Source organism: Lynx canadensis, chromosome B3, assembly GCF_007474595.2.
Source record: "Lynx canadensis isolate LIC74 chromosome B3, mLynCan4.pri.v2, whole genome shotgun sequence".
In the NCBI taxonomy this organism is placed as follows: Eukaryota; Metazoa; Chordata; class Mammalia; order Carnivora; family Felidae; genus Lynx; species Lynx canadensis.
In genome coordinates this window covers 114,679,122-114,692,984 of record NC_044308.2, presented here as the reverse complement: position 1 = coordinate 114,692,984, position 13,863 = coordinate 114,679,122, and the positions used below count along the sequence as shown (strand labels likewise).

Here is a 13,863-nt window from a genome sequence, read left to right as displayed (position 1 = left end):
TTAAGGTGTTCAGTTGCCAAGTGAAAGAGAAAGCACCATGTTTTGTTGTGCTGTGGTATAGGTTATGTCATTTCGTCATTTTCATTTCTACAGATGAGAAAAGAGGCTTTCGAGAGTGAAGTCATTTGCCCAGGGCTATGTGAGGCCACAGAGCTGGGGTTCCTACCCCTTCTGTTGGCCCCAGCAGCTCTGTGCTACAAGTCCCTTGAGGACTGAAAACTGGCTGTCTGGCATGATGGTTTTGTTTTGCTCTGAATCCTAGGATTGGATAAGACCCATCTAATTCACTGTTTAGATCAGGGGGTTGAGCTTTATCCAAGGTCAACCAGCTAACTAGGAATTGAGTGGGAACCCACACTCAAGTCTCCTGTCTCCTGATCCAGTGGTTTGTTACATTACTCTAAGCTTCAGGAATGAAAGTCTACCTCAGCTTAATACATTCCAGAGCCCAAATAAAAAGCTGACTTTCAGTGTTAATGATTTTCATTCCTGAAGGAAGAAATAGGAGGCTGGGTAATAGATCAGAAAGAACCCAGAAACTGGTTTGTTGGATAGTTGGACCAGCATCCCACCTTCAATATTTTGTACTTCTGTTAACAAATTCTGTGTTTCTGTGATGCACATATAGATTCATCTTTATATTAGATAACATGGTTAGTAACATTTTACCATTTTTAAACTGAGAAAGTAAGAGATCTGGCCCAGAATACAGAATGAGGCCCCTAAAAGTCCTAAGGACTTTGCCTTTGGAATCCCTCCAGTTTCCTTCCTAAGCCACCAAACTTTTCCCTTGGACATTTGTTTGCAGAGATAGTCATTCGTAGCTTGAGCCTGTTGTTGAAGGCCATATCTGAATGTTTCCCAAACTTTGGGTCTCACAAAGAATTTGAGAATCTCAGAAAAATCCTTTATTTTCTGCTACTTAACTTTTTTTTTTTTTTAAGTTTTTTTTGGGGGGTGCCTGCATGGCTCAGTCAGGTGAGCGTCTGACTTCAGCTCAAGTCATGATCTCACGGTTTGTGAGTTTGAGCCCCACATCAGGCTCGCTGCTGTCAGCATGGAGCCTGCTTTGCATCCTCTGTCCCCCTCTCTCTGCCCCCCCCATTTGTGCTCTCTCAAAAATAAATTTTTTTTCTATATTTATTTTTGAGAGAGAGAGTGGGGGTGGCGCAGAGAGAGAGGGGGAGAGAGAATCCCAAGTAGGCTCTGCCCTGTCAGCAACAGAGCCCGATGTAGAGCTCAAACTCATGAACCATGAGATCATGACCTGAGCCGAAATCAAGAGTCAGATGCTTAACAGACTGAGCCACACATGTGCCCCTCCACTGTTTTCTAACCGTATACTAGTGTTTCTTAAATGTTGGTCTCCCCTTGTTAGAAATGCAGAGCCCTGGTACCCAGTGGTGATGTAGTGAATCAGAATCTCTAAGGGTGGGACTCAGGAGTCAACACTGTTATGACTCTTCAGGTGATTCTTGCGCACTTTGGGGTGTGAGAACCACTACTTAAACCTCCCCTGGGTCACATAATGAAGACGGAGACGGGAGAACGCCTGAGGAGTTGTGGGCAGGGAACAAAGTCAAAAGAAGAATAAATCTAAAGTAAGAATTGGTGAAAAGAGCTAATTTAGGTTTTTCTAGCCCCTTTTGAACTGGGGATCCTCCAAAGAGATTCTGCCTCCCAGAAGTTACAAGTTAATCATGGGAAGGGTTGGGCCTTAGGAAAGTGCTCATAAGGAGGTGAATTTGTCCTTGGATAGCTTTGGGGAAGCAAAGGCATTGTCTTGATCCAGGTTAGAGAATGAAGAGCCCTGTTTTCTGGGTTGGGTGCCTAAAGATAGACACCAGCCTGTCAGGCAAGAAAATCGCCTGGAATTTCATCTGAGTTGCCATGGCTACCGGCTGATGTAACTGAGCTTCTGTGAGCTGCTCCATGGACCAGTCTGGCAGTCAGGTGAAGCTAAGCATTCTCATTTGCAGTGACAGCTTAATTACCTTGAACTGGATTTTTGCATAACTTATTCCACTTGTAAAGTTGGGCCTTTGCAGTCAGGCACACCTGAGTTTGAGTCCTACCTAGCTCTGCCTAGATCTCTGGTTGTCAGCCTGTATCTCTGGTGATAGAGTGGAGGCTGTTGAAGGGTGGGGCTCCGGTCTTGGGGTGTATGTCCTGCCCATTCCTGTAGCTAACAGAAGAGTTGGGGAGCAGGCCAGCAGCAACCTGGTTAAGAGAACCCAGTTTCCTGGGTAACTGATGCCTGCATGTCCAAGAGGGAACTGCAGTGTAGGCAGTTGGCTATTCTTATCAAGCTCCACAAGCAATTCCCATTAGTTAAAAATAGAAGTGTTGCAGTTGGGGAGAAGTGGAGTTATAGGCTGAAATACTAACTACCACGGAGGACTGACTGCTGGGTCTGTTTCCACTTTGGAAAAGTGGCACCTCCCTATGCACAGCTTCAGTCTTCTGAGAGTTTTGAGCACGTTGGCCAATCTTCAAGTCTTCCCCTGCCCTTCAAGATTATGAAGGGGGTTGTTGTAATTTCCAAGCTACTAACACAGGAAGCTAAAGGAGAGGGGGCGCTGTAGGGGAGATGGCGTGTCACTGTGCTGCGCCTAGAGACGGGACTTCGCTTTCCCGACACTAGGCTGATGCCGTGTCCTAGACAATGCTTTTTCCAACATCTGACTCTAGAAGCCTGGGTTTTCATGTGTGGCCCACATAATCCGGTCTGGTAAAGAATAAATTTTTAAAACTGGTTAGCAAATCCTGGCTAAATGGCAGGGGAGGGTCCAGAGAAACTCTGCCTTAGTGTTCTTTATCACTACCAGCTTTAGAGTACCTCCCAATCAGGCCTCCTTGGTTTTGTTTTTGCCTTCTGTGCAGATCTGGAGCCCATACAAGCAGCCAGGATGTACAGGAGACCTAGACGGACGGATTGAGGATGATTCCCGCTGCCTCTATACCCACGAAGAATACATCAGCCTTGTGCTGAACAGTGGGAGTGGCCTGTCACACGACTATGCCAACCAGTCCGTGCAGGAAGACCCCCGGATGATGGCCTTCTTTGACTCGTTGGTGCGCCGAGAGATCGAGGGCTGGAGCTCTGACTCTGACAGCGACCTCAGTGAGAGCACTATACTCCAGCTGCACGCTGGGGTCAGTGAACGCTCAGGCTACACTGACTCAGAGTCCTCAGCCTCGCTGCCCCGTTCCCCTCCACCCACGGTGGACGAGAATGCCGACAGCGCCTTCCATCTGGGGCCCCTGCGGGTCACCACCACCAACGCGGTGGCGTCGCCTCCACCGCCGCCCACGTGCGAGGACGCAGCCTCTCGCCAGCAGCGCCTGTCTGCCCTGCGGCGCTACCAGGACAAACGCCTCCTGGCCCTCTCCAACGAGTCCGACTCCGAGGAGAACGCCTGCGAGGTTGAGCTGGACACAGATCTCTTCCCCCGGCCGCGGTCTCCCAGCCCTGAAGACGAGTCCAGCAGCTCCAGCAGCTCCAGCAGCTCTGAGGACCAGGAGGAGCTGAACGAGCGCCGAACCTCCACGCGGCAGCGGAACGCCATGCGGCGCCGACAGAAGACACCCCGGGAAGAGAGGCCCACCCCTGCGAGCAAGCCCGCCAACACCTACATTGGAGAAGACAACTACGATTACCCCCAGATCAAAGTGGATGACCTCTCCTCCTCCCCGACGTCCTCCCCTGAGCGGGGCACTTCCACCCTGGAGATTCAGCCGAGTCGAGCATCGCCAACCTCCGACATAGAGTCGGTTGAACGAAAAATTTATAAGGCTTACAAGTGGCTCCGCTACTCCTATATCTCCTACTCAAATAACAAAGATGGAGAGAGCTCCCTCGTGGCTGGGGAGGCCGACGAAGGGAGAGCCGGAACCAGCCACAAGGATAACCCAGCCCCTTCTTCCAGTAAGGAAGCCTGTCTAAGCATGACCATAGCCCAGAGGAACCAGGACCTGCCCCCTGAAGGTCGCAGCAAGGATGCTTTTAAAGAAGGGACTTCTGCTAGAAATCCCAGCAATGGCCCAGGCCATGAGCACAGCAGCCACCCTTGGGCAGAGGCGCCAGAAGATACCTCACAGGACACTAACAATGGTAGCTCTGTAGAACATTCTTTCGAAACCAAGAAGCTCAATGGAAAGGCCCTGAGCAAGGCCCTAAGCAGCCGGGCTGAGGAGCCGCCCTCTCCTCCTGTCCCCAAGGCATCTGGCTCCACTCTCAGCAGTGGGTCTGGCAGCTGTCCCAGGACCCAGTCTGATGACAGTGAGGAGCGGAGCCCCGAAACCATCTGTGCCAACCACAACAATGGACGCTTACACCCCCGCCCCCCTCATCCCCACAACAATGGGCAGAACTTCGGGGAGCTGGAGGCAGTGGCCTGCTCTTCCCCAGGACATTCGGACACTGACCATGATAACTTGTCCCTGACAGGGACGCTCCTACACAAAGATTGTTGTGGGTCTGAAATGGCCTGTGAGACCCCCAGTGCTGGAACGAGAGAGGACCCCACTGACCCCCCAGACACAGACAGCAGTAGGGCTGTTCACGGCCACAGTGGCCTCAAAAGGCACCGAATTGAATTGGAAGATACAGATTCAGAGAATTCCTCCTCAGAGAAGAAATTAAAAACATGATAAATACAAAGGGAAAACAAAAAGCTATGAAAAGTAGCTTTACAAAGAAAATTTTTAATCCTGTTTAGTGAACGCAGAGAAAAGGAAAAAAAGTATTAAAGGCACATAAAACCAGGGCCTGAGATTTTGTGTCTGATGCTGCTCCCTTCTATTCAATAATGGGTCTGAATGTTTAGCTGGTCACTGGCTTGTGCTGTGTAAGGAGAGGTGGGGGGGAAATCCAAGTGACTCCTTTCTAGTAAGACTTGAGCATCGCGTACCTGTGCGTTTTGTTAAAGTAAATCCTTGTTGAGACATTTGACTTGTTCTTGTGTGTGTTCACCGGCACGTGTGAGCTCATTGTCTCCGAGGCTTTTCTTTTGGTTCTCCATCGGGAAGGATCAATGGATCTGTATCTTTTGCCATCTCACCTTGTTTACATGCTGTCAGTGTTCTGGTCTTAATGGTGAGTGCCTGCTGAATCCGACTGCCCTGCCAATGAGTTGTGGATTTATGCTGAAAAAATGAAGGGGAGAATGGAAACAAGCCTTCCATGATGGAAGGAACACATGGTTCCTTTCTGAAGGAAACTTTCCTTCCATGTTTTCTCTCAGTAGCACTTCTTCATTGAGCATTTAATGTGGACACACTAAAAGTGAAGTGTTTTTAATGCTAATGGGAGGTTAGCACTTGAGATCAGATTCCAGAGAACGTAGATTCCTGGTCAACTTCACCCATGGCAAATTGAGCGGTGCTGGGCCACACTCTGTATGGAGGCCATGAACTAGAACTAGTTATGGGGGGACTGCTTTAACCAGTTAGGTACTACTTCCTAAGAGGAGCTCTTGAGGCCAGCGGGCACTTCCTTGGCCCTCTGTGATGAAGGGAGGGGGAAAAGGCAGCTCTGAAGAGCTTGGTGCTCAGACGATTTAAGCAGATGTCATAGGTATGTTAATGAAGAAGTGTAGTGAAGAGCAGAGTGTGGTGCCATGTTCTTTTAATTCAACCCAAAATGCTTGGTCAGAATTGAAGGAAACTGGCATCTTCCCCCGGGCTTGCAACTAGCAGAGGCTGTGGTGTTCTGACTAGATCCTGCAGAGCAGTAAGCATCTCTAAATAACCGATTCCTGTTGAGTTGGTGTATTAGGAGGCAGAGAAGAGTCTCTGGTTTAAGGCTCCTGGCTCCTGGCAGAGACTGCATTTCACCGAGAGGGGGAAAGACCAAGAGATTTTTCAGCATCACAGTGGTCCATCCTTACAGTCACTTGGTCATAGTTGCACAAAGCAGGAAGACCTAGGGATGACCAGATATCTCGTCAGCACAGATGTCATGAAAAAGCAGAACTGTGGCAAGAAATGAGGAAGAGAGGGAAAGAGGCACACTGTAACTTTTCTTGGGTGCAAATGTGCTAGACCACTTGGGGCGCGTAGAGAGGCGTAGAGAGGACCGAATGTGTGACTGATACAGTGTTCCTTTTAGAGGAGGGCCCGTCCTACTGGGACTGGGACCATGTGGAGGATGAAGACTTGGATGAATTTAGGCGCTGGGGGAAGAAAGATTATTTATAAAAGGAAGGTTGTTGATCTCAGCCAAAAGGAGATATCATCTGGCTAAGCTTTGTGAAAGGCAAGACGTGCCTGGTATGTGTGATGTGACTTGGGTATGAAAACACTGTCTTAGGAGAAGGAGATGAGGGACTATGAGTAGCAGTGGAGATGCTTACAATTTAACAACTGTAATCTCACGGGGGCGGTTGGGGGGGGGGGTAATGGGAAAGTGATTCTGTAACTATTAGAATTACTTTGGATTTGTAATGAAAATGGTTCTATGATTTGTCTTTGACTATTCACAGATAATTGTAAATTCTGGTTTTATAAGCCCAAGTCATTTTACATTTGCTTTTCCAAAATTTATTAAATTGGAATTTTTTAATCCTTTATATACAAAAAAAAGATATCATCACTCAGTGTGTGTTTCTCTTCCCCTTCCTAGTCAGCCTCCCTAATCTTTTTGTTTTACCTAATCAAGTAGGTAGCCTCTTCTGATTTCTCTTAGGACAATCCACTGTTCCTAGAGGAAAAGAAGTTAAGTTCCCTTGGGAAACAGCCACTTGGTGGTTATTGTTTCCAAATGCAGAACTTGGTCTTTCATGTAAAAAGCCTTAATTTCATTTGAGTTCTCCAAAGAGAAGTCAAAGTTCATTCTGGTTCAGTTTTAGTGTTCAAGAAAGATCGTTTTTAGTAAGGATGTCTCCTATCCTTGGGAGAGACTCTTCCCAGCACCCCAGATTCCACTTGCTAGGAGATAAGCCCACAAGACACTCACTGGAACAGGCTGAGAAATGCTTATCTCCATAGCCACTCCACTCTCACTTCCAGAAATCTCCTGTCTTGTGATCGTAGGCCTGGAAACCTGGCAGGAACCACTTCCAGAATCCTTGTGAACTGAGGCCCCAACTTTGGAGGCACATTTGATCCCCAAAGTCTTTCATGATGGTATTTTTACTAGCAGGACAGACGGCACTGATTAGATTAAGAACTATTTGAAAGTGCCTCTTATGTTGTTTTGTTTTGTTTTGTTTTCCTGTATCCTGTATATAAATTTTTTAAGTGGCTGGTCCAGAGAGGTAAAACCGTTTCTTTCCACTTTATTTTCTGCCTGGTTTTGTAATTCCTGTGTCTCTAGGACAGCAGTAAATGAGTTGGCTTGGGGCAAAAGAAGGTTGCAACTGTGCTTGATTTACTAAGCCAGGAATCCCTTGTTTGTCAAGGTGCCTTCCTCTGCTGAAGCCTTACCTCCTCACAAGCCCCTCCTCTTGTGACTCCCAGCAACGCTAGCTCTTCTCTTGTGTATATGCAAATAAACCTATTATTCACTTCTCACGGCTTCCTCTTCTCTTCCAGGGAAGACTTGGTTGCTTAGACACCCTCGATCCTTCATTTCTTTCCTGTTTTAATTCTCGCCTAGTTGAAACTCAATTCAAAGCCACTCTGAAGACTAGAAGAAAAACTGTGGTACTCTACATCCATGCCAATGGTCATTGCCACTTCTAGGTATGGGACAAAGGTCACATCTGGACAATAAAATGTAGGGTAGGAGGAGGTATCTACTTGGTCTCCTTTAGCAGGCTTGCGTGGACTCAGAATAGTGAGATCCTGGAATTAACCCTTTTATTGGCTGGAACGGAGGGAGTGATGCAGTGAAGTAACATTACGAACGGCCCCAAAAGAAAGTTTTTGATGTTTCCAAATAACAAGTTGCTTTTCCTGCCCTGTTTCAGGCATGCTTTGCAAGCGTTTTCCTTAAAAAAAAAGAAGAAGAAGAAGAAAAGACCTTCCATATCTTGCCTGTAAAGCTGCCGCTTTTAGTTAACTGAAAAATTCTTGCCAACCAAGACTCTTGTGAGGAAGATAGACACTTCTAAAGGAAGGCCATCCACCTCTTACGACCTAAGCAAGGCAGTGGGCCAGGGTTGAAACACTAAGGTGAAGTGAGGCTCCATGAGTCCAGACTTGCCTACAGCAGCAAGATAATGGCTTTGGACAACCTGTGCGGTTCTCTCAGGTGGGATATTTCAGTCTAAGTGCTCATTTGTGCTTGAGCGCTCATACCAGAATGAAAGAATATGAATTCAGGTGGCTTGGAAGTAATTTTGAATTATTTCACATGTAACAGAAGAAAACTGTAAAAAGAAATCTGAACCATGTGCACACTAATTGCAATTCACTCTTAGTGCAAAGGTGGTAAGATGGCTCTCAGAACTGGAGGCTGAGAGGGACGCCTGGGTGGCTCAGTCTGTTAAGAGTCTGACTTCGGCTCAGGTCATGATGTGGCAGTTCAAGAGTTAGAGCCCCACGTCAGGCTCTATCTTAACAGCTCAGAGCCTGGAGCCTGCTTCGGATTCTGTGTCTCCCTCTCTCTACCCCTCCCCCACTCACACTCTTTCTGTCTCTCTCAAAAATAAATAAGCATTTTAAAAAAAAAAAAAAAAAAGAACGGAGGCTCAGAGACAAAGATGAACTTCCCTGGGGCCAGCAATGACATGGCAAGAGACCAGCTGCAGGGTTGCGCCACTCCACCCCCTCAACGGGGTTACCTTGAGCTGTGCAGAAGGGTCCTTTGGGGCTTGTTGACAAGACAGTCCCATTGTAAGGAAATGGGATATCTAGTATTTCAAATTACTGAAGTTGGGAAACAAGCTCCTTTCTGGAACCCAAAGCCATGAGCTAATGGAATGTTCCAGTTGAAGTATAGAATGCTAGCTTCCAAGTCTCTTTCTAGCTGGCTTTGTTAGTACCCCCACCAAGGCTGGAGAAAGGCAATAAACCACCAAGATATCTGGGTGCCAACCCAGGATCCTTAGGCATGAGAGACGTTTTTGTGGTTGAGGGAAGACTGCAAGGGAAGAAATGAATGCTAGGTGAGTTCAGCAGCTTTCCAGATCCACAGAACTAGCACTGAACATGTCACGGACTGGCCTCTAAAACACTTGGTTATCAAGATTCCCCAGAATCCCCAAGTAAATTGCTTCATTTCGAATGGAAGTCAAGGGGAGCCCTGCTGGCTCAGTTGGTGGAGCGTGTGACTCCATATTAGGGTCATCAGTTTGGGCCCCACGTAGGGCGTAAAAGATTACTTAAAAATGTTAAAAAATAAATAAGAATATAATGGAAGTCCATAAACATGCAGGATTGGTTTGGGAGAAATTCTCTTTGCAAGAATGCATTCATTCCATGAAATAATGATCGTATAATGACCTGAACACCAACACACTTAAGCATGCCCAAACACCAGATGAGTGTGTGGCTACTGGAGATTGCATAGGTTTTTATAGGGTAACAAACATCCCCTTGACCACTTCTAGACTGGTTAGTGATGATATTTGAGGCCTACCCCCACCACCATTTCTTACTTTCTTTTCATGTCAATGTTTTCTAACATTTCTAGTCTCTCTAAGACCCAACCTTAAATTGCTAAACCTTACTTCTTTTCTTTTCCTCCTAAGAGAGACCTGTGACTCAGCTGGAAATGGCATTGAACTAGCAAAATAAGTGGATTCTATACTAGTTCTTTTTTTTTTTTTTTAACATTTATTGATTTTTGAGACAGAGAGACAGAGCATGAACAGGGGAGGGGCAGAGAGAGAGGGAGACACAGAATCTGAAACAGGCTCCAGGCTCTGACCTGTCAGCACAGAGCCCGACGCGGGGCTCGAACTCACGGACGGCGAGATCATGACCTGAGCCAAAGTCGGCCGCTTAACCGACTGAGCCACCCAGGCGCCCCCTATACTACTTCTTAAGTGGAGTAGCTGCATGAGGCTTAGGCAAGTCACACAAACTCTTGGAAACTGAAATATAGATCCCTCTCAGCTCTAAAATTGGGTTCCTTCAATTCCATGGGCCCTCTAGATCCCGTTCTGTGGAGTTCTCCTTCCTAAGGCATCCCTATAGTGTCTACCAGAACCAATTGGTGAGCAGGATCTTTGGCAAGTATACAACTGCTCAGAGCCTGAAGCTCCTCATCTGTAAAAGGGGAGAGAGTGGCTATTTCAGCACATTGTAAGAGGGTTAAATGAGCATAGATATAAATCTAGCTTAGGGGGTGCCTGGGTGGTTCAGTCGGTTAACCGTCCAACTTCGGCTCAGGTCATGATCTCGCGGTTCGCAAGTTTGAGCCCCATGTTGAGCTCTGTGCTGACAGCTCAGAGCCTGGAGCCTGCTCTGGATTTTCTGTCTCCCTCTCTCTCTGCCCCTCGCCTGCTCACACTGTCTCTCTCAAAAATAAACACACACACACACACACACACACACACACACACACACACATAAATATATATATATATATATATATATATATATATATATATATATATATATAGGACAGTGCCAGATATATACAAAGCACTAAAATGGTTGCTATCATTAACACATCCTCTTTCATTGCTTATTGTTAATAACGTGTATGCCACCTAGAAGGCTTTTTTTGAATGAGGTATGCCAAGGAATATGGAAAGTAAGTTCTCCCTCAGAGAAAGAATTTACTGTTTATTAGCAAACCTTAATCTGAAGCCATAGGAAAAGAATACATTATCCCCGTTATAGTGGACCTGCCTAAAGCAGAGTCTAGGGCCTTGGACATCACCTGCAATTTAGGAAGCCAGCTATCTAAAGGCTGTGAGCTGAGAGCTTAAGAAAAAGGGCAGGTCTGGCTGGGGCCTCACATTTCCTTGCTTAGGACAGCAAGTCTGCAGGAGGCAGGGAAGGAGTGGCAGATTTCATTAAACTGTAGTCTTAGAATGGTGGTGCTGGAGATGACCCAGACCTCAGGGGCTGGGACAGCAAACTTCTCTCTGGCCTTCAGAGCTGAAATTCCCCAATCTGGCTTTAGACCAGCCCCAGAAGATCAGGAAAGTGACAAGCCATGGAAATGCTCTGTGTTTGTGCCAAGGAAAAGTTTTGATCAGAGTTTTCCAAGCAAGACTGTTTCGTGCGTGCGTGTGTGTGTGTGTGTGTGTGTGTGTGTGTAATATTCTATAACATCTGATTCAAGAAGAAGCTAAGCCATAGCAAAACCAACAGTGGTCTGATTAGGCCAGGGGGCAAAAGGGTCAGAGTTCAGTCCCAGCCCACCCACCCCTCAGGGCAGATCTGGAATAGAGATCTAAGAGCAAGTGCATGGCACTTGGAGAGGACAGGCAGAGAAACATGAGACAGGAGGGTTTTGAATTGCTGGTGGAAAGAGGCAGTGGAATTATACTTGGGGGGAAAAAGCTTTTCAAATGGAACACGTTTGCCAGAAGAGAAGCCAGAGCAAGGGCTGGGGAGACTGGGAGGACATCGGAAGTATTTGGGCCCAAATTAGCATTTTGACCTGATCCTGAAAGAGGTGGGGGGTGGTCAGCTACATCATCCGTTTCAATCCCCTCATGTTAGGGGTAAAATGGCTTGGCCTGGTCTCTGAGGCTAGTACTCTCCTCACATCTTGCTCCTAATGTGGGTTTTTGTTTGGGCAGAGGAGCTCACCTTGATCTCCTCACCCTCACCCAGCGTGACTCCAGGCTCCGATTATAGTCTGCAGCAGCAGCAGGGATTGAAAATGGCTGGCAAGGAGGCAGGGTGAAGAGAGAAGAGCCTTGTGCAAAGGAAAAACCAGGTCAGCCTAGCTTGGACCACACTCACCACCCAGAAAATCGACACACAGTCCCTTAGACTAACGTGACCTGTCCTTGCACTGTTCAGCAACTCTGACCCCTCCTGTATTATGAATGCCTTCCTGATGTTTCAGCCCCTGGAGATGTCGATAAATCCCTTGGAAGACTTTCAGAGACGAGCAGCAAACAGGCTGGGTGACCGGAAAAAAAGATAAAAGGGACCAGAAGGTAGCAGCTGAGGTTTGAGGTATGCAGGGACTGAAGAATGGAAGCAGACCGTTTCGAGTTGTTAGCATGCCAGGACCGAAGAGGATGGAACAAATTTTAAATGGTATCTGCCCAGCTGCAGGCCCAGGAAGACGGGTTCAAATCACTGTGTTCTTCTTAGCTGTTGGGTTCTGGTGAGATTTTTTTCTTTGAAAACAAGCTGGGAGAAGCAGCTTACAGCTCTGATCCCTTTATCTTTATTCCAGTTTTAAACTCTCCTGCCCAAAGGGAACTCCTGCATTTTGTTCCTCAAGCAGCTGCCTGGACTGGAATTTCCTGGGCAGGAGCTGTCAGGCTTGGCCTTCCTGGGGAAGGCCAGAACAGCTGCTGGAGACTCGGCCTCATCCCAAGTCTGTCCGACTGTGGGGCAAGGGGTGGCACGAGGGCAAGCGTGTCCTTCTGCTCAGGCCAGTGTCCAAATCCTGCAGCTCCCCCAGCTTGTGCTTCCGTGGGGAGACCCATGAGGATGTCCCAGGCATGGGCTCCTGTTGAATCAGGGTATTCCTTGTGAGGCCAGTTGAGTCCAGTCAGCAGCTCCATCCGACCCACTGACTTCTCTCTCCTCCCGATTTGAGGTCCAGTCAGCAACCTTCCTTCCTCCTCAGACCAGCAGGTGTGCTTGAGACGTCCCTGAGGCGTGGGGTTTGGACCCCCTGCCTGAACATCTACACTGCTTTTACCTCTTTTGGTAAAAAGCAAGTTCTTGGATTCCAGTCGGTAGAAAGGGAAGAGGAGGGTTGGCTGGGCTGATCCTGATGCTGGTGCACTGGACAACAGGGGCAAGGGGGAGCCAGGAGGAGGGACAGGAACATGAAAAGGCAGAGGACCAAGGTGAGGCCTGGGGGTCTCCTTTGGAAAGAAGTCACACTTCTGATACAGACTTGAGTGATTGGAGTAGCAGGCCTGTAAGGCCAAGCTCTGGCATCATTCAAGGTGATCAGCTTATTTGTGTACAGTGAGATCATTTAGATTTTGTTTTAATTGAATTGAAATTGGCTCCTGTGATTGCTGATGCAGTGATAGATCAAAGACTGCCATATCAGCCTTTGGCGCCTGTGGGGCGAGGGACAAGGCCTTGGCAGTCAGGAAGGGGATCTTTGGGGCACCTGCCTGGCTCCGTCTGTAGAGAAGGCAACTCTTGATCTCGGAGTTGTGAGTTTCTTTTTTTTTTTTAATTTTTTTTTTAACGTTTATTTATTTTTGAGACAGAGAGAGACAGAGCATGAACAGGGGAGGGGCAGAGAGAGAGGGAGACACAGAATCTGAAACAGGCTCCAGGCTCTGAGCTGTCAGCACAGAGCCCGACTCGGGGCTCGAACTCACGGACCGCGAGATCATGACCTGAGCCAAAGTCGGCCGCTTAACCGACTGAGCCACCCAGGCGCCCCGGAGTTGTGAGTTTCAAGCCCCACGCTGGGTGTAGAGATTACTTAAAATCTTAAAAAAAAAAAAAAAAAAAAAAAAAAAAAAAAAAGGAAGGCTGGCCAGGCCCTAGCCAGGATCACCTGACCTCACAATAGGCGATGGCCTCTTCAATTCCTGGATGGTGCTCAAGCTCCAAGGTTCCCACCTTTAAGATTTGGAATGATGGGAAGCCTCAAGATTACCTCCAGGCACCCGAGGGCAAGACTATCCCTAGGCTTCTGCAGCCTGTGGCGTGCCTATCCCTGAGGGCTGCCCTTCACTGTGGTCTGCGTGGCTGGCACCTCCTGGAACTGTGGGACACACAGCCGTGTACCTGCTCAGCCATACACCACAGCCCCGCAAGCTCCATCAGGTGGAACGCCCAGTCCAGAAAGGGAGGCATTTG

The 13,863-nt window shown here is 47.8% G+C and overlaps 1 protein-coding gene across 4 annotated transcripts in view; it reads left to right on the top strand.

Annotated features, from left to right (window-relative positions):
* Positions 1–7,512, top strand: part of DCAF5 (DDB1 and CUL4 associated factor 5) — a 108,730-nt gene extending 101,218 nt beyond the window's left edge. For all 4 annotated transcript variants that reach the window (XM_030319405.1, XM_030319404.1, XM_030319403.1 and 1 more), the window contains exon 9: positions 2,884–7,512. In XM_030319405.1, coding sequence (XP_030175265.1) covers positions 2,884–4,653 — 1,770 coding nt within the window. In that variant the 3' untranslated portion in view covers positions 4,654–7,512. The remainder of the gene's footprint in view (positions 1–2,883) is intronic.
* Positions 7,513–13,863: the final 6,351 nt, after the last annotated feature.